Source organism: Orbicella franksi, chromosome 14, assembly GCF_964199315.1.
Source record: "Orbicella franksi chromosome 14, jaOrbFran1.1, whole genome shotgun sequence".
Classification (NCBI taxonomy): domain Eukaryota; kingdom Metazoa; phylum Cnidaria; class Anthozoa; order Scleractinia; family Merulinidae; genus Orbicella; species Orbicella franksi.
Window position 1 is genome coordinate 16,000,181 of NC_138158.1, and position 23,217 is coordinate 16,023,397.

At 38.4% G+C, this 23,217-nt stretch overlaps 1 protein-coding gene and 1 pseudogene across 1 annotated transcript in view; one reads left to right on the forward strand and one right to left on the reverse strand.

The window, feature by feature from the left end:
- Positions 1–23,217, reverse strand: part of LOC145467312 (uncharacterized) — a 166,733-nt gene that overhangs the window by 40,211 nt on the left and 103,305 nt on the right. Inside the window, exons 36-42 of the mRNA XM_081450852.1 lie at positions 21,019–21,315; positions 12,729–13,028; positions 10,451–10,747; positions 9,133–9,429; positions 4,789–5,085; positions 3,425–3,724; positions 852–1,148 (exon numbers count right to left, since the gene is read on the reverse strand). Coding sequence (XP_081306978.1) covers positions 852–1,148; positions 3,425–3,724; positions 4,789–5,085; positions 9,133–9,429; positions 10,451–10,747; positions 12,729–13,028; positions 21,019–21,315 — 2,085 coding nt within the window. The remainder of the gene's footprint in view (positions 1–851; positions 1,149–3,424; positions 3,725–4,788; positions 5,086–9,132; positions 9,430–10,450; positions 10,748–12,728; positions 13,029–21,018; positions 21,316–23,217) is intronic.
- On the forward strand, positions 5,221–7,782 carry LOC145468649 (uncharacterized; annotated as a pseudogene).

A 23,217-nucleotide genomic window follows, 5' to 3' on the forward strand; every position in this document is an offset into this window, starting at 1 on the left:
AGGACCAACAGGTTCTGATATAGAAGTTAAAAGTTGAGTTATATTGTAACGAATGTGACTGGGCATCAGTCACCAGCAAGACATTGCTGACAACCTGTTTGATTTCTCATACTTGTCATAAGCCTTTTCAACATTAGTTTCCTTGGGTATCGTGAACATTTACTACGAGTACATGAAAAGGGAAAACGTATCAGAAAGATAATATGAAAGCTATTACTTACAATTACAGATAATCATTAGTGGGAGATTTTGAACTGGACGTTTTGGAGTCATCATCAAGAAAAAATAGGTATGAGAAAGCAAATAAAAAGTAAGCTCGACCTGACAATTAACATAGCCATCTAATTAGAATGTCAATTTTAATCTCTACCTGAATTAAATACTCACTTTCTTGCACTTATTTTCTTTCGATCATTGCGTCATGATGACACCGAAACGTCGAGTATTAAATCTTTCAGTAATTTTTTTCACTTCTTTGCTTTAGCAACTCTCTTTTGATCAAAGAATCAGAATATGTATATTTTTTTCCAGATGATCCATCTTTGCTTCGATACTACTTAAATTCCTTATTCATTACATTAAAGTCTCAAAACAACTACTGAGTTGTGTGTTCTCAAGACTTGAAAACCTTCCATCATTTTTGAATACAAGCCATTCCTAGTAGAATAGTCTACCTACAGAAGACTTTCACACGCAACCTCTACAGACCAGAGTCCCAAATCCTCTTAGTGAAAGGACACGAATCTGTCAAAACTACCACCACGACAAAAAGAAAAGCTTGATAAGAAAAACTGCTCACTACGAAATTACCAAAACATCCCCCAAAATACCTGATAAAAAAGATTACTTACTATCTTGGTCTGTTCTTACAACAATTGGAGCACTGTCTGGTCCATCTCCTTTCACAGTAGATGCAAACACTGTGATATTGTATTTCACAAACTCCTTTAGATTTGTCAATTCTGTCTGACGAACAGAGCCATTTACTTGAACACTTCCATTTTCATTCTCTGTTTGTGACTTGTAAGTAATGGTGTAACCCGTGATGATACCATTCTGTTGTTCAGCTGGAACTTCATCCCATGTAACTAAGATGCTGGTTGAGCTGCGAACCTGTCCTTGTACATTTTGTGGAGGACCAAAAGGTTCTGATATAGAAGTTAAAAGTTGAGTTATATTGTAACGAATGTGGCTGGGCCTTAATACCAAAACAAAGGCAGGTCCAGGTGGACTGGTACGAGTTGCATTGTTTTGGAAGTCCCACTACGCAACTTGCTCACCAGCATGTGTGATTTTGTACCATGTGACCTGATCGTGCAAAGGGCCTATTATTGTACATTTAAGCTGAAAGAAACTAATGTACATGTATGTTGGCCCCAGCAAAACAATTCTTGGCTTGCACTGTCACGCAATCCTGACGCAATAAAAAATTTATTCGACAACCATTTAGTGGATTAAATCAAGAAATTGTGATGTTATAGGAGATTAATAAAGATGACACTTCGCTAATTTTTAAGTCTGTGCGTTTTCTCAAGCTCAGATATTCGTCGAAATATTTTGCACAAATTTACAGAGACCAGTACCTCCGCGGTACGCCAACATTGCGGCCGGAAAATCGTGTAAACATCTGGAGCTTACTTTGGCTATCTAGGCGACTGATCATCTGTACTGAACAAACAAGCATTTACATAACCACTTTTCCTGGTACTTTAACTGCTGATTGGGCTAAAAATCACGACATAAGTATATGTTTTTCGACAAACGCGTTCGTAGGTGTGTGTCACGCACCGTCATAACTCGGAAATTCAAAATGTCTCGCTTGCTTGAGAAACGCAAATAACAACGACAAAGGCTGAGGAAAATAGACTGAAACGTTTATAGGCTGATATAAAGACCTTGACTCTTTTCAAGCCCTAAAGACCTGCAAACGTGTAATAAGCTATTAACCGATTCCAAGAAATGCAATCAAAAGCAGAAGAACTTAAGCACATCGATTCGATTGAATTTCGTACCACTTCAAATGCAGAACATTTAGGTCAATTGCAATATAGCTAGTGCTTCTCAGTATAACCACTGCCTGTGTACACGCAGCAAGGCGTCTAGTTAACAGGAGTTCATCCAAAATAACAATGATATTATTAATAGGGACAAATAATAATATTAAATAATAATAATAATAATTATACTAATACAACTAACAGATACAATACTACTACTGCTCCTAATACACTATTCTAACAACTAACGAAAGCAAAGATGAGCGAAAAAAATATAAGGCCATGAAATACTAAGTTAGAGCTGTTCAATGAAAAGGAGAACCTAAATATTATTCAATTAAATATCATTTGTTTTGCGCGTGCACTAAGCCATCTGCAGGTACATGTTTACATTTGGATTTCAGTTTAATTTTCGACAGATAACAGCTAGTTTTTCAGCTTGAAGACGTTAACAGTTGGTGGTTATCGATATACTGGTGTTCCTGGTTTAAGTACAGGTTCAATAAACGTGATTTGGTCTCAGTAGGAAAATTTTGCTTTCATTTTAGTCGTGTACTTACATTTATTATATGGCTAGCTCCGTGAGCGGACAAGATGAATCAAATCCCGCGCTCTGATTGGCTACCCGAGCGGGCAAGATGGAGCTATCTTGCCCGCTCGGGACTACCCGCCGTGTCCCGCGAGAAAAATTTCCCGAAAGCCATATAATAAATCCTTTATTGACCAAGCTTGTTCGGTCAAGATGGCTTGATATTGGTCTCGTTCTTTTTTTTTTCCGAGTTTATGGATCTCGACTCCGTCTCGGTCCATAAACACGCAAAAAGAGAACTTGGCCAATATCCAGCCATCTCGACTTCACACTTGGTCAATAACCCATACGTAGTAGCGTAGTTGATTGTGTCATTGTCAACCTAAGCGCGTGCGTGGCGCTTAAACCATGCCTTGCATGATGCACAGAACGTGTGCACACTAACAAAAGTAGGCACCGTCCTTAATAAGAGTTTTAATAGCATGAACCAACTACAAGTATCACAAATACTCCCCCTAAATGGGCAGGTAGTCTATTGCAGGTAGTCCCCCTGCACTTTCAGACTGTCCTCACAGTTCATCAATTGGCCAGAATTCAGGGGTGAAGACAAGCATCATAGGAGAAGAGGGCTTTGTCTAAAAACACAACACAATGGCTTGGTCAGTGCTCAAAACAAGACTGACCGATCCGAGCTGTCACTCTGCTGACCATTAGGCCATCAGATCTCTCAGCAGCACTGAACGTGCGCTCTAGTCTCTTAACTACTAACTTTGAGGTGACAAGCTAGTTATCTCTCATGTGAGCATGAAAAGCTTTTTTTCACGGATGGGAGTTCCTGACAGAGTATATTAATTGAATGGAACGAATGTTAATTGAAAAGAAAAAAGTAGTTACTTACTATCCTGGTCTGTTCTCACAACATTAACAGGATCACTAGCTGGTCCATCTCCTTTCACAGTGGATGCAAACACTGTAATATTGTAGTTGACGTGCTCCTTTAGACCGGTCAATCCCTTTTCACGCTCTTCAGCACCAGCTGTAACTCTGTTTTTGTCATTCTCTGTTTGTGAGTGGTAAGTAATGGTGTAACCCATGATGATACCATTCTGGTGATCAGCGGGAACTTCATCCCACATGACTAAGATGCTGGTTGAGCTGCCAACCTGTCCTGTCACATTTTGTGGAGCACCATCAGGTTCTGATGTAAAAGTTCAAAACAAGTTAGCCGCTTAGCATGATTGGTTAGTTGAGCTTTCGCACATATATGTGTAAATGTTGTGAGGGCAGTTATTAACAATCTTCTTCTTTATTGGTTATCATAATCATTTTGTATGTTCCTATCTAGTCTGTTTTAATTACTTAATCTGTATACCAACAAGGTACAAGGTAACATGTCACACTGTGCGAAATTTACACTTTATGAAATTAATAATAATAATAATTATAATAATAATATTAATAATAATAATTAACAATAATAATGATAATCATAGCTGCTACATTTTGATAGGGCGCATTTATCAACTCGATCAATGCGCGTAACAGTAAATAACTAACTAAATGAAATAGAACAAAATACTTAACTAACCAACCTTTAACTAACTAAAATAACTGACAAATTTATTACTTAAGAAAAATAACAGCCAAATTAATTACTTAATAGATGATATTTGCAATGTTAGAGCAGGGGTTTGTACATGTAAGAAGGGCAAATAATAGTAATAGTAATAATAATAATAATATTAATAATAATAATAATAAAATAATTAACACTGATAATAGTTATAGCTACATTTTTATAGGGCGCATTTCCCAACTCAATGCGCCTAACAGCAAATAACTAACTAAATGAAATAGAACAAATAACTAACCAACCTTCTAACTAACTAAAATAACTAACCAATTTATTACTTAAGAAAAATAAGGCTAATTAATTAATTAATTAATTAATTAATAGATGATATTCTGCAATGTCAGACCAGGGGTTTGTAAGAAGGACATCAGTAGAAAATGAAATCGCATTACATGCATCTCGAACACGTATGTCGCAAAATGCCTTCTAAAACTTCTAATGGCCACTTAAGTGTTCAGTATTTTGATCTCAATTACTTCAACATGATGAGTTCTTTTCCTTCAACTACAAAAATAGTCGCCTTCAAAGGACACACTTCTACTGATTAAATTTCTTCAATTAGTCTATACAAAGCACTAAGAAAATATGACAACATCCAGAAAAAAAAATTGATAAGAAAGATAACTTACTATCCTGGTCTGTTCTTACAACAATGGGATCATTGAGTGGTCCATCTCCTTTCACAGTAGATGCAAACAGAGTGATATTGTAGTTGACATACTCCTTTAGATTTGTCAGTTCCATTTGACGAACAGAGGCATTTACTTGAACATTTCCATCGTCATTCTCTGTTTGTGACTTGTAAGTAATGGTGTAACCCGTTATGATACCATTCTGTTGTTCGGCTGGAACTTCATCCCACATGACTAAGATGCTGGTTGAGCTACTCCTCTGTCCTTGCACATTTTGTGGAGTACCATCAGGTTCTGATATAGAATTGAAAGCAGAATTATATTGCAACCAACGTGGTGGTTGTTCAGTAATTTATTAAACACTTTAAGATACGGTCACTACGGACTACGTTAGTACGCGCCTCGGACCTGGTTTGAAGTTTAGTGTGCATGCTCATTGGCACGTAACTTTCGTAGTCCGTCGTCTAATCGCTAGCTACTGGGAGAGGTCAGGCTGTTTTGTGTAGTGGGGACTACGCAAGTATTTTTTTTTTTTTGAATTTCGAACCTCTATCGATTTCTAAATTTCATTTTTGCAAAACTGAATGTATTCGCTTTCTGAGCACTGCTTCGGTTGACAACACTTCCAAATTTATTCACGTTGATTACTGTTACGAGTATCGTTGCAGAGCAGGGCTGTTCCAGACAAAACTCAGGATCGCTGGTAACAGTAACAAACTAATTCATTTCCGTAAGATAACTTCACGAAGTTACAGCACTAAGCTTCTTCAAATTTGAACCAAATGCAATCTCTCTTACAGAAGAAACTCTCGCTCTAATATACATGAGGCTTAAAGTTCTAGAAACTTCTATTAGGAGCTAAATTAAGTCGCTTGACACAGTTTCTAATCTGAGTAATTACACACAAATTAGAATGTTCTGGAATGTTCTTATACCAATTGGTCACGGCTGAATGACTTGCGGTTCTAGATTGTTCTAGAACTTGACTTAGACAATTTTTCGCAACAAGTACAGGCGACCGAAAACCCGTGGGCGACCACCTAAACACTGCCACCCGCTCCTTCAGAAAGAGAAAGAGTTGCCCACAACGCTACATTCTGGTCTCCTATGACGTTACAGGTCTCTTCACCAATGTGCCGTTGGAGGAAACTATCAACATCTTGCAAAGAGATGAGCTTGTTAAGTTACTTGAAATTGCCACAACCAATCAACTCTTTCAGTTTGATGATCAGTTGTACGAACAAACGGATGGAGTGGCTATGGGCTCCCCTTTGGGCCCCCTAATGGCGAACGTCTTCATGTGCCACCTCGAAGAGACACTCACACGCGATAGCTTGATGCCTCATCTGTACAGAAGATACGTTGATGATACTCTTGCAAGAATGCCAAATACTGATGCTGCCACTATAATTCTTCCCACCCTGAATGGCCTACATCCTAGTCTAACGTTCACGATGGAGCCTCCTGTAGATGATAGGATCCCTTTCGTCGGCATTGAAATCATCAAGAATGGAACAAAACTCGAAATTGAAGTCTATAGAAAGTCAATCAATACTGGCTTGCTCTTACATTTTCATAGTCATACTGATAAACGCTATAAAGACTCTTTATTAAAAACAATGCTACATCGCGCTTATGTGTTATCGTCCAAAACAGAGGCTTTTGATGAATAATGCGCCAAATTGCGCACCAGTTTTAGTCGTCTTGATTACCCGTTGAGTCTTATAGATTCTACTTTTTCCAATTTTGATTCAGTAAGCATATCGGAGAGAAATGCTGACGAGAGCAACATAGTAAGAATTAGTCTACCATTCAAAGATCAAGTTTCAGCTATTGCTGTTCGGAGGCAGTTGCGTGATCTTAGTAATAAGATTGGCCCCACTTTGCAGCCAGTGTTTGTAAGCAAGAAGTTAGAGCACGATCTCGAACCTAAAGAAGCCAAGCCGTCAATTGTCAATCAGCAATGCGTTGTTTATCATTTTGTATGTTATCTGTGCGATGCAGATTATGTCGGCTACACAGCCAAACACCTTTTTCAACGTGTTGCTGAACACAAGAATTCGGCAATCGGCGAGCATTTTCATGAAGCGCATGGTAGCAGCGATCTTTTGAATGGGAGCCATTTCAAGATTCTGAGAAAGTGCGAAGGCTAATTTGATTGTTTAGTGTTTGAAATGCGTTACATCAAGAAATTCAAACCTAATTTGAACGTCCAAACGGACTCCATACGTGCGAAACTCTGTTTACTTGTAAATTATTTTCATCACTTATTGTTTGTCTTAGTATTTATATATCTTCGTTTTAACCATATGAGGAAGTAGCAGATCCCATTAAAATAGTGCTCAATACACATATAGTGTAGAGCTGAGTATATGAGCTGAGTGCGTAAGCACGAAACTCGGAGTAACAGCAAATCTTGCCTCTTCGTTATTACTCATATATCTTCGTTTTATACATTTTTTGACATGCTAAACTGAAGACGTTACGGTAACGTCGAAACGTCGTCGATTTTAATTCAGCTTTTTCGCTTTCTAAATCTTAGAATGCTTTTAAGAAATCTTCTGTCGCAATTTTCTATTGTCAAATGTTTTTTTTAAAGTCACTTCTTCTCGGTATAAACAGTCTTTAGCGAATAGATTTGAGTGAAAGCAGAGCAAAGGTCGCCGATTTTGACGCGTTTCCGGCTCTGATTACTCGCGTTCCCTAAAATAGGTTTGTTTACCAACAGATTTCGCAGGATGTCGACGGGAGGGCAGAGCAGGTAATTCACTTTTTTACGACTTTTCAAAGATGAATTTCAATCTTTGTTCGAAATATGTGCTTTTGTTAACAAAGTCCTTCCATTCCACTGCAAACTGTTCCTTGGGGACATTTGAAACGTGCCGGAATCTGCAAGGTGTTCACATCGAAACAGAACAGAATCCCACTCTGGCAATGTGGATTAATAAGCAGATAGTGATTGTAACGAAACAAAACCTCTTCATCATCTAGAAAACCATCGGCATAAGCTATTGCAAGCGCGCTTCTGACATGTTCGAAAGACATTTATGATTTTCTTCTCAATGGCAGCCGTAGTCTGAGTCTTCGTAGTCAGAATCTTAACGCCAAACATCAGTCCAATTTTCATTATTACCATAAGCCTTCCCAACTTTAGTTGCTTTATATACTGGGAAATTGTACATACAGTGGAACCCCGCCTAAGGGTCACCTGGTTATCACGGCCACTTTTTTTGTCCCGGCGAAACGCCCATACATTTTCTTATAAGAAAACCCCGTTAATGCGGCCACCCTGTTAATAAGGCTAATGGCCACATTCTGAAATCCCAACCTCCATAATCCTTTATAATTATACCCCGTTTACACGGCCACTCAAACCAGTATTATTCATCTTTCCATTGTTAATATTGCATGTAGTTGTCGAAGCTTCAATTTTTAAAAATTTATATCTGCAATTCGGGAGCTTGTTAAAGAACAGTTGTTGAGATGTGTAATTGTGGTATATCTAATAGCTTCTGTTTAGACATTAATCAATTTAGACTAGTCATGAAATTTGACCCTACCCCGTTGATACGGCCACCCCGTTAATACATACATCTTACTAACCGAGTTTGCAGGCCGTACTGTAAGTTACGGACCGAGTTTTTTTCCCAATCGATTTATGGCCCAAGCGCGAATCGCGCGGGCCATAAATCGAAGGGGAAAAACGAGGTTCCGTAACTTACAGTACGGACCGAGAAAACGAGGTTAGTAAGGTATTTATTATGTCTCTACTGTGTATCTGACGGATTCGGGAACGATTTCTACTCACGCGGAATGGCTTCAAATTTCTGACGCACCTCGAAAGCAAAACGAGTCAATTTGAAATCGTTTTTGAGTGACTCTTACGTCGTTAGCAGGTTTTAATATACAATTTCAGAAGTAAAAGAAAGTTTTAAACTTTTACTTGCTAAAAAAGTTAAGGAAACTTGGCGATAAATCACGAAACATTTTGGCAACAATAACGGATTCAAATTTTAGCGGGCCGTACAGTAGATTACGGCCCGCTCAATTGACCAATGACAGCGCGCGTACTAACTGAGAAATATAATAAGGTCAAATATTATTGGCCCGTGGAATACAGGTGAGGAAAAAAGATACTTTTCTGATATGTGACAACGAGACAACTTCTCTTAAGATAATTACATTCATATCATGAATTATTTTATCAGGATAATAATAATAAAAAATTCACAGTTTATCTCCACTGAAGAGTTATCAAGTGTTGTAATGACGGCATGAACCTGTAAGAAGAAACCGCCATTCCAACCAGAACAAATGTATCCTACAATACAAATTACTTACTATCCTGGTCTGTTCTAACAACAATTAGATCACTGGCTGGTCCATCTCCTTTCACAGTAGATGCAAACACTGTGATATTGTAGTTCACATACTCCTTTAGATTTGTCAATTCTGTGTGACGAGCAGAGCCATTTACTTGAAGATTTCCAATGTCATTCTCTGTTTGTGACTTGTAAGTAATGGTGTAACCCGTGATGATACCATTCTGTTGTTCAGCTGGAACTTCATACCATATAAATAAAATGCTGGTTGAGCTGCTGTTCTGTCCTTGTACACTTTCTGGAGGACCAACAGGTTCTGATATAGAAGTTAAAAGTTGAATTATATTGTAACGAATGTGGCTGGGCCTTAGTACCTAGTTACACGATGGTGACTAGCTGTTTGTTTATTTTACATTTGTCATACATGTAATTCTTTTTAACTTTAGTTTCGTGACTAACAAATAATGCATTGTGTATATATATGCCATTTGCCGGCCGCAGGTCCGTATTGGAAAAAACTGTGCACGAGGTCTTGAGTATGCGGCGTCGCGCCTTACTCAATGGTTCCCAGTAGGGAATGACCAAGGCCGGCAAATAACGTCATCGTGTTTATTTCTTATCCACGGTATTGCTTTGAAAGAAACTTTCGTGTTGAGTTTTAATTAAAGCAGTTCAGTTCAAATCTGGCGTACGCACGTGTTAGACGATCCAGGCACAAAAAGCGATAAAAATGCTTGAAAAATTGCCAAAGTGTTGAATGCTTCCACTTTACGTTGTTCTGCAGGGTAACAAAAAGCTTGAAAAGTTGCCAAAGTTGACAATTTAGGAGTGATCCATACTCAGGTCCGGATAGGAAAATCTGGACCGCTAAAGCGCACACGATAGGCCAATCAAATTTAAGGATTTAGGATTCCGGACCGCTGAGAAGCTGGAGAAAAAATTAAAATAAAAAGAGAAAACGTACTGTAACAGAACGATAACCTGACGGTTATTACTTACAACATCAGATAGAATCTGTTTCTTCCAGTTAAGGTCAATACGACTTCCTTTGGCATGCTCATTAGATCTCAAAACAAATGAAGTACAAACAACAACTACTGAGCTTTGTGTTCTCAAGACTTTCGCCACTTTCCATTAAAACTGAATACCAAACATCTGTAGCGTTCTACAATGTAGCCAGTTACTTAAACCAATAAAAAACTTCAATAGTCTCTTAGTGAAATGGCATAAATCAAAAATTACCTTAATGACCAAAAGGAGAGCTTGATAGGAAACTCTATTAACTACGGAATTACCAAAACATACACCAAAAAATCGTGATAAGAAATATTACTTACTATCTTGGTCTGTTCTAACAACAATTGGACCACTGGCTGGTCCATCTCCTTTCACAGTAGATGCAAGCACTGTGATATTGTATTTGACATATTCCATCAGATTTGTCAATTCTGTCTGACGAGCAGAGTCATTTATTTGAACTCTTCCATTGTCATTCTCTGCTTGTGACTTGTAAGTAATTGTGTAACCCGTGATGATACCATTCTGTTGATCAGCTAGAACTTCATCCCACATGACTGAGATGCTGGTTGAGCTGCTGTTCTCTCCTCTCACATTTTGTGGAGCACCGTCAGGTTCTGATGAAAAAAAAAAAGTAAATCAAGTTTACTTAATTTGCAAAGAAAGTGACTAGGCTTAAGTATTTCTGTAAAGAAAATACCGATAGCTATCAAGGGTCATAAGCTTTTCCAACGTCACTTACTTGAGAAACGTGAAACATGAATCATGGATCGTGTAAGACAATGTCTACCTATGTAATTGAAGAAAATAGCTAGTACTCTGGACAAAACTGTTCTGGATCAACGTTTTACGACAAAAAAATTAAAACAAGCAGAGCGATGCAAATAATTTTGTGAGTGTCTTAAACTTTATTTAATTCCACACATGGTAATTTATCTTTACATCGATCATGCAAGGAAGATTTGAGTTACAGAGAATCTAAATTTGCGGAATGAGTAACAAAAGTACGGAAAATTGCGCGATTTCTGAGGGAAAAAAATATTCGTAGTTTACATTGACATGGTAGTGTTAGATCAGTGTTGTTGTGCGAAGAACATCGTTGCGCGTTTGTGGAATTCTTCCATGAATTAGACGAGATGTTATGAAGAAGGAGTGATATCCATCTAAACAGCACTATAATCCTGTAATACATCAGCGGTTTAGAGAAGCAAAGATTCAAGCTGTGGCCTGACTACCACTGAAGGCCACAAGGCAAACCAAAAAAGTTATTTCAAGCTGTTAAGCAAGAAATTGTGAGAAAATGGCAAGCTCCTAGTAGATGAGCCCAGGAAAAAGGTCCGAAAACTTTCCTAAAAGGACAAATAGCGTTGTCTGGGGTTCTTGGCCAATAATGCTTTAACACAGCAGCATCTTGCGCAATTGCGGCTTGTGCGAAGCGCGAGCTAAAGGCAGCCATATTCAGAGCAGGCGGAAGATAGGTCTAGTGGCAAGATCAGTTTAAAGACTTCAAAGAAGATCAGTCTCTGAAGACAGTATCGCATTTCAGTGGCCAAATAAAGTTGTAAGTCTTTCTCATGCTTTCTTGTCAAAATCTTGCCAAAAAAATGAACAAGCACTTAAAGAGTTTCTTCGCAAAACAACACTCTAAATGTGTTTCTTATTTCTCAGAAATCAAGTGATTTTACATACTTTTGTGGCTTTGTTACCAAATTTGGACAAGGTGTAACGCAAGCCTTTCTTGCGTAATCCATATAAAAATAAGTTCACATGTGTGGAATTTAGTAGAGTTTAAGATAATCACAAAATTAGTCGTGTCACTTTGTTAGTTTTAATTTTTTGCGGTGAAACGTCGATCCAGAACAGTTTTGTCCAGCGTACTAGTCTGGCACTAAAATATAATGAAGGCCATCAGTAAGAGAATTGTGTGGTAAAGGTAACATTGATGTTGAGTGAGGTGCAGGTAAAAGAGACTACTGAGCACTACTGAAATTTTCTTTTGTGAATAGATAGACATTTAAAATGCTTTAAGTTAGAGGAAGCAGCTGGGTGGCGTAATTTTCTTGCTACATGTAAGTGACAATTTCTGAAATTTACACCAAACATCTCTTGCAGGCTTAAAAGGGTAAGGTGTGTACTCAGGCCAAAATGACCAATATTGCCGGAGCTTAGTAAGAGTTTTTATAGCAGGGAGCAACTACAAGTATCAAAATACTCCCCCTAAATGGGCAGGTAGTCTATTGCAGGCAATCCCCCTGCATTTTTAGACTGTCCTCACAGTTCATCAATTGTCAAGAATTCAGGGGTGAAGACAAGCATCATAGGAGAAGAGCGCTGTGTTTAGGAACACAGCACAATGGCTTGGCCAGTGCTCAAAACAAGACTGAGCGATCCGGGCTGTCACTCTGGTAACCATTAGGCCATCACGTCTCTCAGCAGCACCAAACATGCACTCTTAGCTAGTAACTTTGGGATGAAAAGCTACAGTATTTACATCTAATGCGAGCATGAAAAGCTTCTTTTCACAGATGGGAGTTCCTGACAGAGTATATTAATTGAATGGAACGAATGTTAATTGAAAGGAAAAAAGTAATTACTTACTATCCTGATCTGTTCTCACAACAATAACAGGATCACTGACTGGTCCATCTCCTTTCACAGTAGATGCAAACACTGTGATATTGTAGTTGACCCACTCCTTTAGATTCACCAATTCCTTTAGACGATCATCAGGACCAGCTAGAACATTCCCACTGTCATTTTCTGTTTGTGAGTAGTAAGTAACTGTGTAACCCGTGATGATACCATTCTGTTGATCAGCTGGGACTTCATCCCAAATAACTAAGACGCTGGTTGAGCTGTCGTAGTCTCCTTTCACATTTTGTGGAGCACCGTCAGGTCCTGATATAGAAGTTCAAAACAAGTTGAGCTTTCGTACCTATATGTATAAATGTTGTGAGGACAGTTATTAACAATCTTTTTCTTTGGTAGCTATCATAATCATTTTATATGTTCCCATCATAGTCTCTTTTAATTATTTAAGAGTCACTGACTGAAAATATCGAGAATGGCTGGCCAGGTTAGAAAAATCGAAAATCCTGAAACTTCGCCTAAAGTAAGCTTTTAGGGAGCTACTTTCGAAAATATTATTCCGATTTTCTTAGAATTAAAAGCCTTCGAGAAATTCGCAAAAAACGAAAATATAGCTTTTTCCCTCATTAAATATGCAAAAAATATCTGGAAAAGTGACAAAGTTCTCGGTATTCGCGTTGAAACAATTTACAAAACTAGAACACGGGGTAACTTAGCATAAGAGCTTTACTTTTCTTCTATCTAACAATAGAAAGTTTTAAATTTTTCAAGCATTTTGAAGGATTCCGTCGACCGTTGAAGAATTGCCTTTTCAAACCCATATGAAAACGGCAAAAATTGCGTAGTTTTACTGGCTTAAAACGCATCTTGGTATGTCCGATATGGAACTAAAACAAGTACTGTGCAAAAGAGTGTTGTTTCTACTATAATAACATGGAAAAAAATTTCTGGACAATCGAGGTTCACACAGGTAAAATGCAAAAGTTCGCGACAGTCTCTTCTCAAATTTGCATAATGCGGTATGTTCAAAGAACTCTATTGTTGAGCACTCTAGTTTGTTTTTGTTCCATTTGTGGGCCATGCCTTGGGGGAAATATACAAAAAGAGAGTTGATCCATGTCATTGTTACAACGTTGTTTCATTATTTCACGCAAGGTACATAAAACTACAGAAAAAGCCCAAAATCTAAGTTCAAAGTTACTGGCGTCACGTAATATATATTTTCAGTTAGTTCCAATTGAAATGTCTAGATTATTGAGGTTTAGACACTTGCTTATAATAGAGAAATATCAGGGTTTGTCTTTCCCGTTTATATATACTCGATTAGTCTGCAAATATTCGAAAGGAGACTGGTCTTTTAAAGAAAATTTTAGCATGTGTCTCGATTTTGATCTTGAATTAATTAGATGCAATTAATGAAAGGAAGAGGTTTTATTAACGTGATCCAGCCAGACGAAGGAAGCAAGTTTTCGTAAAGATAGAGTAAGACTGTTTGAAATCTATCCCGCGATCTGACCTCGGTTGGAATTCGGCCTAGTCCGAACGTCGCGTTTGTGCCGTTCCGACCTCAAATAAATTTGTCCCGGCAGTGGCAATGACAAGAGAACAGCGGTGATTCCAAACGTCGAGTTCAATCAGTCACGCAGAAGATCGGAAGACGCTTGCTTTGCTGAAGGCCATTTTAAATGCTACAAATATTAGCAACGGCAGCTGATGCAGCAGGCTATGAATTCAGTTCGGCACGGTATAAGTCGCGCTATACGGCATGCAAACTTTATACATTCCCCCCGGGGGGGAGGGGACTCATATAAAAATAACGGGGTGCTCGTCGTACATCTTAGGGCTTAATCTTCAAAAGGCTAAGTAATTGAAGACAACAACAACGACAAAAAAACACTGTTAGAAATATATCGAGTAGTCCGTTCTATAAAGAGACTTTTCAATCTTCGTCAATTATGCAAGTAAGTTCACCTAACCTTAAAAAACGTTTGTGTTTGCTGGCGCGCGTTCTCACTGCCCAGATTTTTTGTTCCAAATACCGATTGAAGAAGACCAAAAGTTAATCAAAGTATTTATTTCGACCCGATATTGGGCAAACGAAAACGCCTTTTAAGCCCGTAAAATTACGCAATTTTTGCCGTTTCCATAGGACTTGAATTCATCGACAGTCGACGGAACCCCTCAAAATTTAATTTAATATAAAGCTTTCAATATGCTTAGTTTATCCGATGTTCTAGTCTTGTAAATTGTTTCAATGCGAATACCGAGAACTTCGACTCAAGTGCGGCAGTAGCACGACGTTTGAAACCATGCATGCACTCAGTTTGGCAGGCTGAATTAAAGTCGGCGCGACTAGTTATAGCACGGCAGGCCTAATGCCGTTCCGCACGGCAGTAGCGCGTCTTGGCTTCGAACGGCGTGCTCTTGCCATGCACGTGCCGAACTGAACCAGGGACAGCGGAGCCGGGGTGGGGCTTAAGTTCCTCCCACCCTCCACTTTTTACCGCGATGACATTTTATTTTGTTTTAGTATGAGGTACAAATGAAGAAATAAAGAAGAAGGGAAAGAAAACGAAAAAAGTCCGGTTGACTACAGATTTACCAAGAATTTACAAAGCTACAACCTCGTACCAAATCTGTAGGAAGTTTTTCATGTTAACATAGTTTTAACCTGTCCGCAGCGTGCGCTTCCATCCCACACACGGAGGACTAGCTTGTGTAAAAGCGCAGGTCAGTCAGTACTAAGGCCGTGATATATCATGGAGGGCTGAGAAAGAGGTATCAAGCTCACAATACCTTCAAAATATATTGCTGTAAATGCTCTAAAAGTGCCTGTCATTTTATAGTTCATCCACTAGGTTGATTTTCTTAAGAGCTACACCATGGAAAATGTCAAAAATACCATTTCCAAGCCCCTAGATTTAAAATGTTTTTGGGGGGAGGATGCCCTTAGACCCCTCTACAAACTTGCTACCCACCTTCCCCCTCCCCTTCACTTGAAAAAAGACTCTGCCGTCCCTGTGAATTCATATCCTGCTGCATCAGCTGCAATTGCTTTTTAGCATTTAAAAAGGTCTTCAGCAAAGCAAACTTCATCCGATCCTCTGCGCGATTGAATGAAATTCGACGTTTCAATCTTTCATAGCTTTTTGTCATGCACTGCCGGGTCAAATTTATTTGAGGTCGGCACGGCAGAAGCACAACGTTTGGACTAGGCCGAATTCCAACCGAGGTCAGATCGCGGGATAGACATCAGACACTCTTACTCTATTTTTCAAGAAAACCTGCTTCCTTGGTGTTAGTGCATATAATTAATCCGTTTTCCATCAAGATCAAAATCGAGACACAATGGTTAAAAAATACTTTAAAAGACCAGTCTCCTTTCGAATATTTGCAGACTAATCGAGTGTGTATAGACGGGAAAGACAAACCCATATATGCTTCTATTATAAGCAAGTGTCTAAACCTCAATAATCGAGGAATTCCAACTGGAGCTAACTGAAAATATAGCTTACGTGACGCAAGTCACGTAATACATGTAGCGTGTTTAATCTATGTAACTTTGAACTTATATTTGGGGCTTTCTCTATAGTTTTTTTGTATCTTGCGTGAAATAATGAAACAATGTTGTAATAACGACATGGATCAACTCTCTTTTTGTATATTTCCCCCAAAGCATGGAGCAAAAAAGGAACAAAAACAAACTAGAGTGCTCAACAATAGAGTTCTTTGAACATACCGCATTATGCAAATTTGAGAAGAGACTGTCGCGAACTTTTGCATTTTACCTGTGTGAACCTCGATTGCCCAGAAATTTTTTTCCATGTTATTATAGTAGAAACAACACTCTTTTGCACAGTACTTGTTTTAGTTCCATATCGGACATACCAAGATGCTTTTTAAGCTCGTAAAACGAAGCAATTTTTGCCGTTTTCATATGGGTTTGAAAAGGCAATTCTTCAACGGTCGACGGAATCCTTCAAAATGCTTGAAAAATTTAAAACTTCCTATTGTTAGATAGAAGAAAAGTGAAGCTCTTATGCTAAGTTAACCCGTGTTCTAGTTTTGTAAATTGTTTCAACGCGAATACCGAGAACTTTGTCAATTTTCTAGATATTTTTTTGTATATTTAATGAGGGAAAAAGCTATATTTTCGTTTTTTGCGAATTTCTCGAAGGCTTTAAATTCTAAGAAAATCGGAATAATATTTTCGAAAGTAGCTCCCTAAAAGCGTTCTTTAGGCAAAGTTTCAGGATTTTCGATTTTTCTAACCTGGCCAGCCATTCTCGTTATTTCCAGTCAGTGACTCTTAATCTGTATACCAAAAAGGTACAAGGTAACATGTCACACGGTGCGAAATTTACACTCTATGGAAATAATAATAATAATAATAATAATAGTAGTAATAATAATAATAATAACAATAAAATAATTAACACTGATAATAGTAAGAGCTACATTTTTATAGGGCGCATTTCCCAACTCAATGCGCCTACCAGCAAATAACTAACTAAATAAAATAGAACAAATAACTAACCAACCTTCTAACTAACTAAAATAACTAACCAATTTATTACTTAAGAAAAATAAGACTAATTAATTAATTAATAGATGATATTCTGCAATGTCAGACCAGGGGTTTGTAAGAAGGATATCACTAGAAAACTGATGAAACCGCATTACAGTATCTCTAACACGTATGTCACAAAACGTCTTCTAAAAGCTCTAATGGCCACTTAAGCGTTCAGTATTTTGGGGTCAATTACTTCAGCATCATGAGTTCTATTCCTTCAACTACAATAAGCGCCACGCAATGCATGCAGAAGCGATGACGTTTAACTGAGGACGCAGATCCCCCAGATTCTTTTCACAGCAAGGCTAACCAAGAAGGCGAGGCCTAGCTTTCAATTTTTGTTAATCACCGCAAACGTCTGGTAAGGTAAGTGGCTATTTAAACTCACAAATTTCAGTAATATTTCTTATTGTGTCCCGTTAAAAACAGCAGGTAAACGGTGAAGTTAACACTCTCTGAGGAGCTTTACTTTGACTAAACTAGTAACACCATAAAAGGTGTATAGCAACTTAAAGGGAGAAATAATATGAATTCAGAATTGTAAACTCGTTCAACAAACCGAAATACTGCAAAATCAACTAGAAAAAAAGTTCACAAAAAAACTGAAAACTGCAAATGAATCGTAACTTGACTTCATTACACTACTGTAGACTTTCTATTCTATTGCAAAGGTAATCTGTTTTCCATTGTGAATGTTTTTTCAGCGGTAAATCATGTGGTTAAATCACACGTCTTCTGGTTGTTTTTCACAAATCAAACCTAATTTGTGTTCGTATCATGTGTGACAGTTAAACTCTTTCATTACAGCACGACAATTAGTTCTTAACTAAATGCACGTTTTAAGAATGGAAACGTGATCTGTTTCATACGAAGATCTTCATTTCACTTCAAATTTAGCTATATTATCTGTTCCCACAAATATCCCTTCTTGTTTCCAACTTTACTCAAACGCTGTGACTATGACTGGCAGCCGGTCAAGGTTTTAAATAGACGAAACGACCGGTACTGAGACTTTTTTATGACATAAAACAATGTAAAAATAATATTGTGATCGGTGTCCCGAAGAGGAATCCAGTGGCAGATCCAAACTTTCACCAATACACTTACAGTTCACAGATAAGTTCAGTTCAGATATTTCAGTGCTGATACACTGCTCTGACAGTGCTCATTCAATTGAATTCACTTCAAGACAGCAAAAAGTCTGGCCTAAACAGCGCTCACCAATACGTAAATTTAATGTGGACCCTTGACCTATCGCGTGTGCGACTTGCTTGAAGATCTAAAGTTGTATGTATGGACGATGTATTCGTATTATAAGTTTGCCCGTGAACGCAAATTTATTCGATATTGCATAAAGCACAATCCATACTCAAGATCTTCGTTTAAAGGCTGAAATTAAAGGCACTCCGCGGATCCTACAAGCTGCAAAAGACAGCCGCAAAGGATAGGCTTCTTATTCCCCGAAACCAAAGATGCAAATAAACTCTTTCTGCTGATCCTAGAAACTGCAAAGGAACGCCACAAAGGACAAGTTTCTCACTCCCCGAAACCAAAGATGGCGAATTTTTGGTGTCAGTGTCTCATTTACCAGCTCCCAGACTGCATTTCACCTCCACACAGCGATAAATCGTGCGCTTCCACAGAGAGATAAATCGTGCGTGCAATCAAACACATTGCTACACATTGTTGACCAACACTCATTCCAAACAGAGAAACGTCACCTTTATGATAGTCAGCACTGACAGTTTTAGACGAATGTACACGATAACAAGACCCAGGATTCATTTCCACGTCGTTAACTAAAAGAATCAACAAAGGAATGTAAAAGCGATACACACACATTTGAGAGAATCAAAACCTTCCATAATAACTCATTTGCCATGAGAGAATTACTTTTTTTAGAGTTGGAAGATATATTGCCTCCAGGTAAAACATAAACAATAACATAGACCAGAACTTTCCTCTTACACGACTTGAGTTTTCTTTGGCTTTCAAATCAATGTTGTGTAACCCTACCGCCGCTCTGTATTGCATTAAAGAAACCATAATCTAAGCTACCTTAACCATTTCTGATCAAGACATAACCTTCAGGTAGCTCACCTTTTTGTTACACTATTCTCCATTACTTTCTGCTATCGTAACTGGTTTCACAGAGAACTTCTTCAATGCTCTTCTCCAATTCAAGTTCAATTTCACCGATATTTCAGCCCACAGATAAGTTTAGTTCAGGCCTAAACAAGGCTCACCAATACCTAAATGTGGCCCCTTGACCTATCGCGTGTTCCACACACTTCAGTGTAGGTCAGACATTTCAGTGCTCATACAATGCTCATACAGCAGGGTTGGACATTAGCACTCGCCCGCTCCCCCAAGCAAGTGTCTAAAGTGTCGGGCGAGCGCAGATCATTGATCACTCGCCCGTTTGGGGAGGACGATTTTTGTCACCAAGAAATTATTTAAATTGCCAAGAAAATCCCTAAACATAAACTTCCCATTTCTATGTTAAATCGGCGCTGTAAGGCCACATCGGGCTCCATTGGGCGTCGTAAATTGACAAATATGGCTTCCCCCTAGTGATAATTACATAACGCATGTACCTGTACAAAGTGATACTGCTGGTCACGATCGAGCCATCGGTGATCAGGTAAACATGGCACTCGCAGGAATCTCAAGAAGGTTCATCAATAAAAGAAAAAACTATTTGAAATATAAAGTAAGTGCCTCCATTGTGTTTTCTTGGGGTGTAAGGTCTTTAAATAGAAGTTCATGGAAGTAATAATCCTCGGTCTGCCATGTGCTCAACGACGTTGAGAGCGAATTGCTTTCCCATACTTTCTCAGCACTCTGATGAATGCGTGTTCTCCCGGTAAGTTTAAAAATGGAGTAAGCTGATCGCGGCACAAATGTGGAAATATATTTCCGGAGTTTCTAAAGTTGTCGACGGGAAAAACAACGAAAAAGCCCCAAAAGCTGCCCGTGATACGAAGGGAATACCAGGTTGGGGTGGTGGTGGTGGTGGTGGTGGGGGTAAACTTATGGGCGAGAGAAAAGTGGTCTGGGCGAGAGCATTTTGAGGGTCACCCGAATGGCGAGTGCTCTCAAAATTAAGTGTCCAACCCTGATACAGTGCTCTGACAGTGTTCATTCAATTCAACAAAAGACAGGCAAAGGTCCGGCCTAAACAACGCTCACCAATACGTAAAGTTAATGCGGACCCTTGACCTATTGCGTGTGAGACTTGCTCGTCGATATAAAGTGGTATAAATGGACGATGTGTTCTTATTTTGAGTTTGTCCGTGGTCGCAAATTTTCGTATACTCGATAAAGCACAATCCAGACTCAAAATCTTTCTTTAAAAGCTGAAAATAAAGGCATTACGCGGATCCTACAAACTCAAAAGGTCGCCCGCAAAGAAAAAGTTTCCCACTCCCCGAAACCAAAGATGGCGAATTTTTAGTGTGTCAAATTTACTAGCTCCCAGAGTGCATTTTGCTTCCCCAGAGGGGTAAATCGTGCGCGACATAAACGTAGCGAGAAAAAAAGTGCGAAGCCACTTATCCAAAAGAATGCAGCTTGCAGCAGTAAGCGACGACTACGTCATCGCTTAAAAATGGTTGCTTTCAAAGGACACACGTCTACTGATTAAAGTTTTTCAATCAGTCTATACAAAGCGCTAAGAAATTACCAAAACATCTAGAAAAAAAATTGATAAGAAAGATAACTTACTATCCTGGTCTGTTCTTACAACAATGGGATCACTGGCTGGTCCATCTCCTTTCACAGTAGATGCAAGAGCTGTGATATTGTAGTTGACGTACTCCTTTAGGTTTGTCAATTCTGTCTGACGAAAAGAGGCATTTACTTGAACATTTCCATCGTTATTTTCTGTTTGTGACTTGTAAACAATGGTGTAACCCGTGATGATACCATTCTGTTGATCAGCTGGAACTTCATCCCACATGACTAAGATGCTGGTTGAGCTGCTGTTCTGTCCTGTCACACTTTCAGGTGCAGCACCAGGCTCTAGCATAGAAAGTTAATTTAAGTTTCAAAGGCGAACAGTAACTTGGCATAAACATTACACACAAAAATGTGGCAACAAAAGAGTAGAGAATGAAGCAAGGCAGCAAACCCAAGTAAACAAGGAAACAAGCCAAGAAAGAACTGAAAAGTTCGAAAAGCAAAAAATTCCGAAAAGTAATAGTGAAGGTGACCTTTTATTCTTAATTTCTTTCCTGAGTCAGTGACCCTTTGCAAGAACCAATAGTGGTTAATGGATAAAGAAAATAAATAAACAACCAACATATTTATTAGCCTTTTTTTGTGTACATTATTTTCAATTGGCTAAAAAAAAGCTGTCACATTTTAATTACGCAAAATATTGAAATTGATCAGTGAGTCGCCTTGTTATCAAAAGATCAAGAAGTCTGTGCCTGAGTAATGAGGATGAAAGCAATAAGTTGTATAAATTCAAATGTTATACAGATTACGTGAATGTAAATGTTGAAACAACTACATTGTTTACATACATGTACGGCACCTTCTTCATCTGTGGAAATATTCACTACAGGGCTCCCATCACTAGTGCTAGTGTTTCTTACAAACAATTTAAAGTAATATAATGTCTAAGGTGAGAGGTTTCCAAGAGAAGCATTTGTACTAGACACCACACAGGAACTATCTGACAGGGATCCTTGACAAACAGCATCTACAAACTCTGCATTATCTAGACTTCTCTTTACTGTGTAGTTCTGAATTGCACTGTTCCCATCAAAACCAGCAATCCAGGAAATATTCACTACTCGAGAGGTCTTTGAGTCAACTGACACATTCAATGGTGGGTTGGGTTTCACTGTTGAGTTAATTTATGTAATTATACACTCTTTAACAACAATTCATGTACAATCCAAGTACATAAGCAATTACTCAAAAGGTAAAAATAGATTGAGAAAGAATGCGAGGTACAAGTGAAAAAAAATGTTCTTGGCTCTTTGAACTGAACACTATTTCTTTAAATTTCTACTGGTAGTTAGTCTCGGTAAACAAATAAAACCATTTTTTTTAGCACTTTTACTGATGATATCACTGTCTCGTTATTAATGACGTTTATACGTCATCAGATACAAAATCAGTTGTTATCCAAGGTGTGTTTTGTTTTGAGAAACCATGACCTAAGAGTCCTAGAAGAAACAAGAACCCTCACAATTTTATTTAAATTGGTAATCTTTGTATTGAGGAATAGTCTCTCGTGAGTCACTATTCTCCGCACTATCATTTCTTGCTATCACAGGTGCATCTTTTTCCCACTGCACTTCAGACACCGGTGGCAAAGCAATATGCTGGCATGTCAGCAGTACCTGTCTTCGTTTAATGACAGACTGTTATTACACATCAATTATTGTCACTTCCGGCACAACTGCAGTTAGTGCAGTTAATCAAAAATGCAATAAAATGAAGTTGAATTGCAAGTGAATAAGAATGAACAACCATGGACTACTTAGAGATCAAATTGGAATTCAGAGGTGTTGGTTTTAGCGAAAGGGCAAGAAAAAAAGAAAAGCTCTGAGCAAACCCTTCAGAACACAGTCAGTGAAAGAGCATATAAATTTAATTGGAATTTCAACCTACTTTCGGCTGTTGTGGCCTGAAATGAATTAAAATGGCCAAGCAGAGTAGTTATAAAGTTCCCTCTATGAAATGAAGTGTTCAGGTACAAGTAGTTGTTGGTATTGCCAAGAGTAGCAGATTGTAGATGATATCGTTACACGAACAACCACGAGTGATATCTGTTTTACAACATCTAGTAGAGGCGATTTCAAATGTTAGACATATTAAACATAGTGTTTGGTCCCAGAGCCGTCCGGTTGACTGTCCCATTTGCAAGATATTATCTCAAACTAAGACTTTCACTTATCGAAGAGGCTT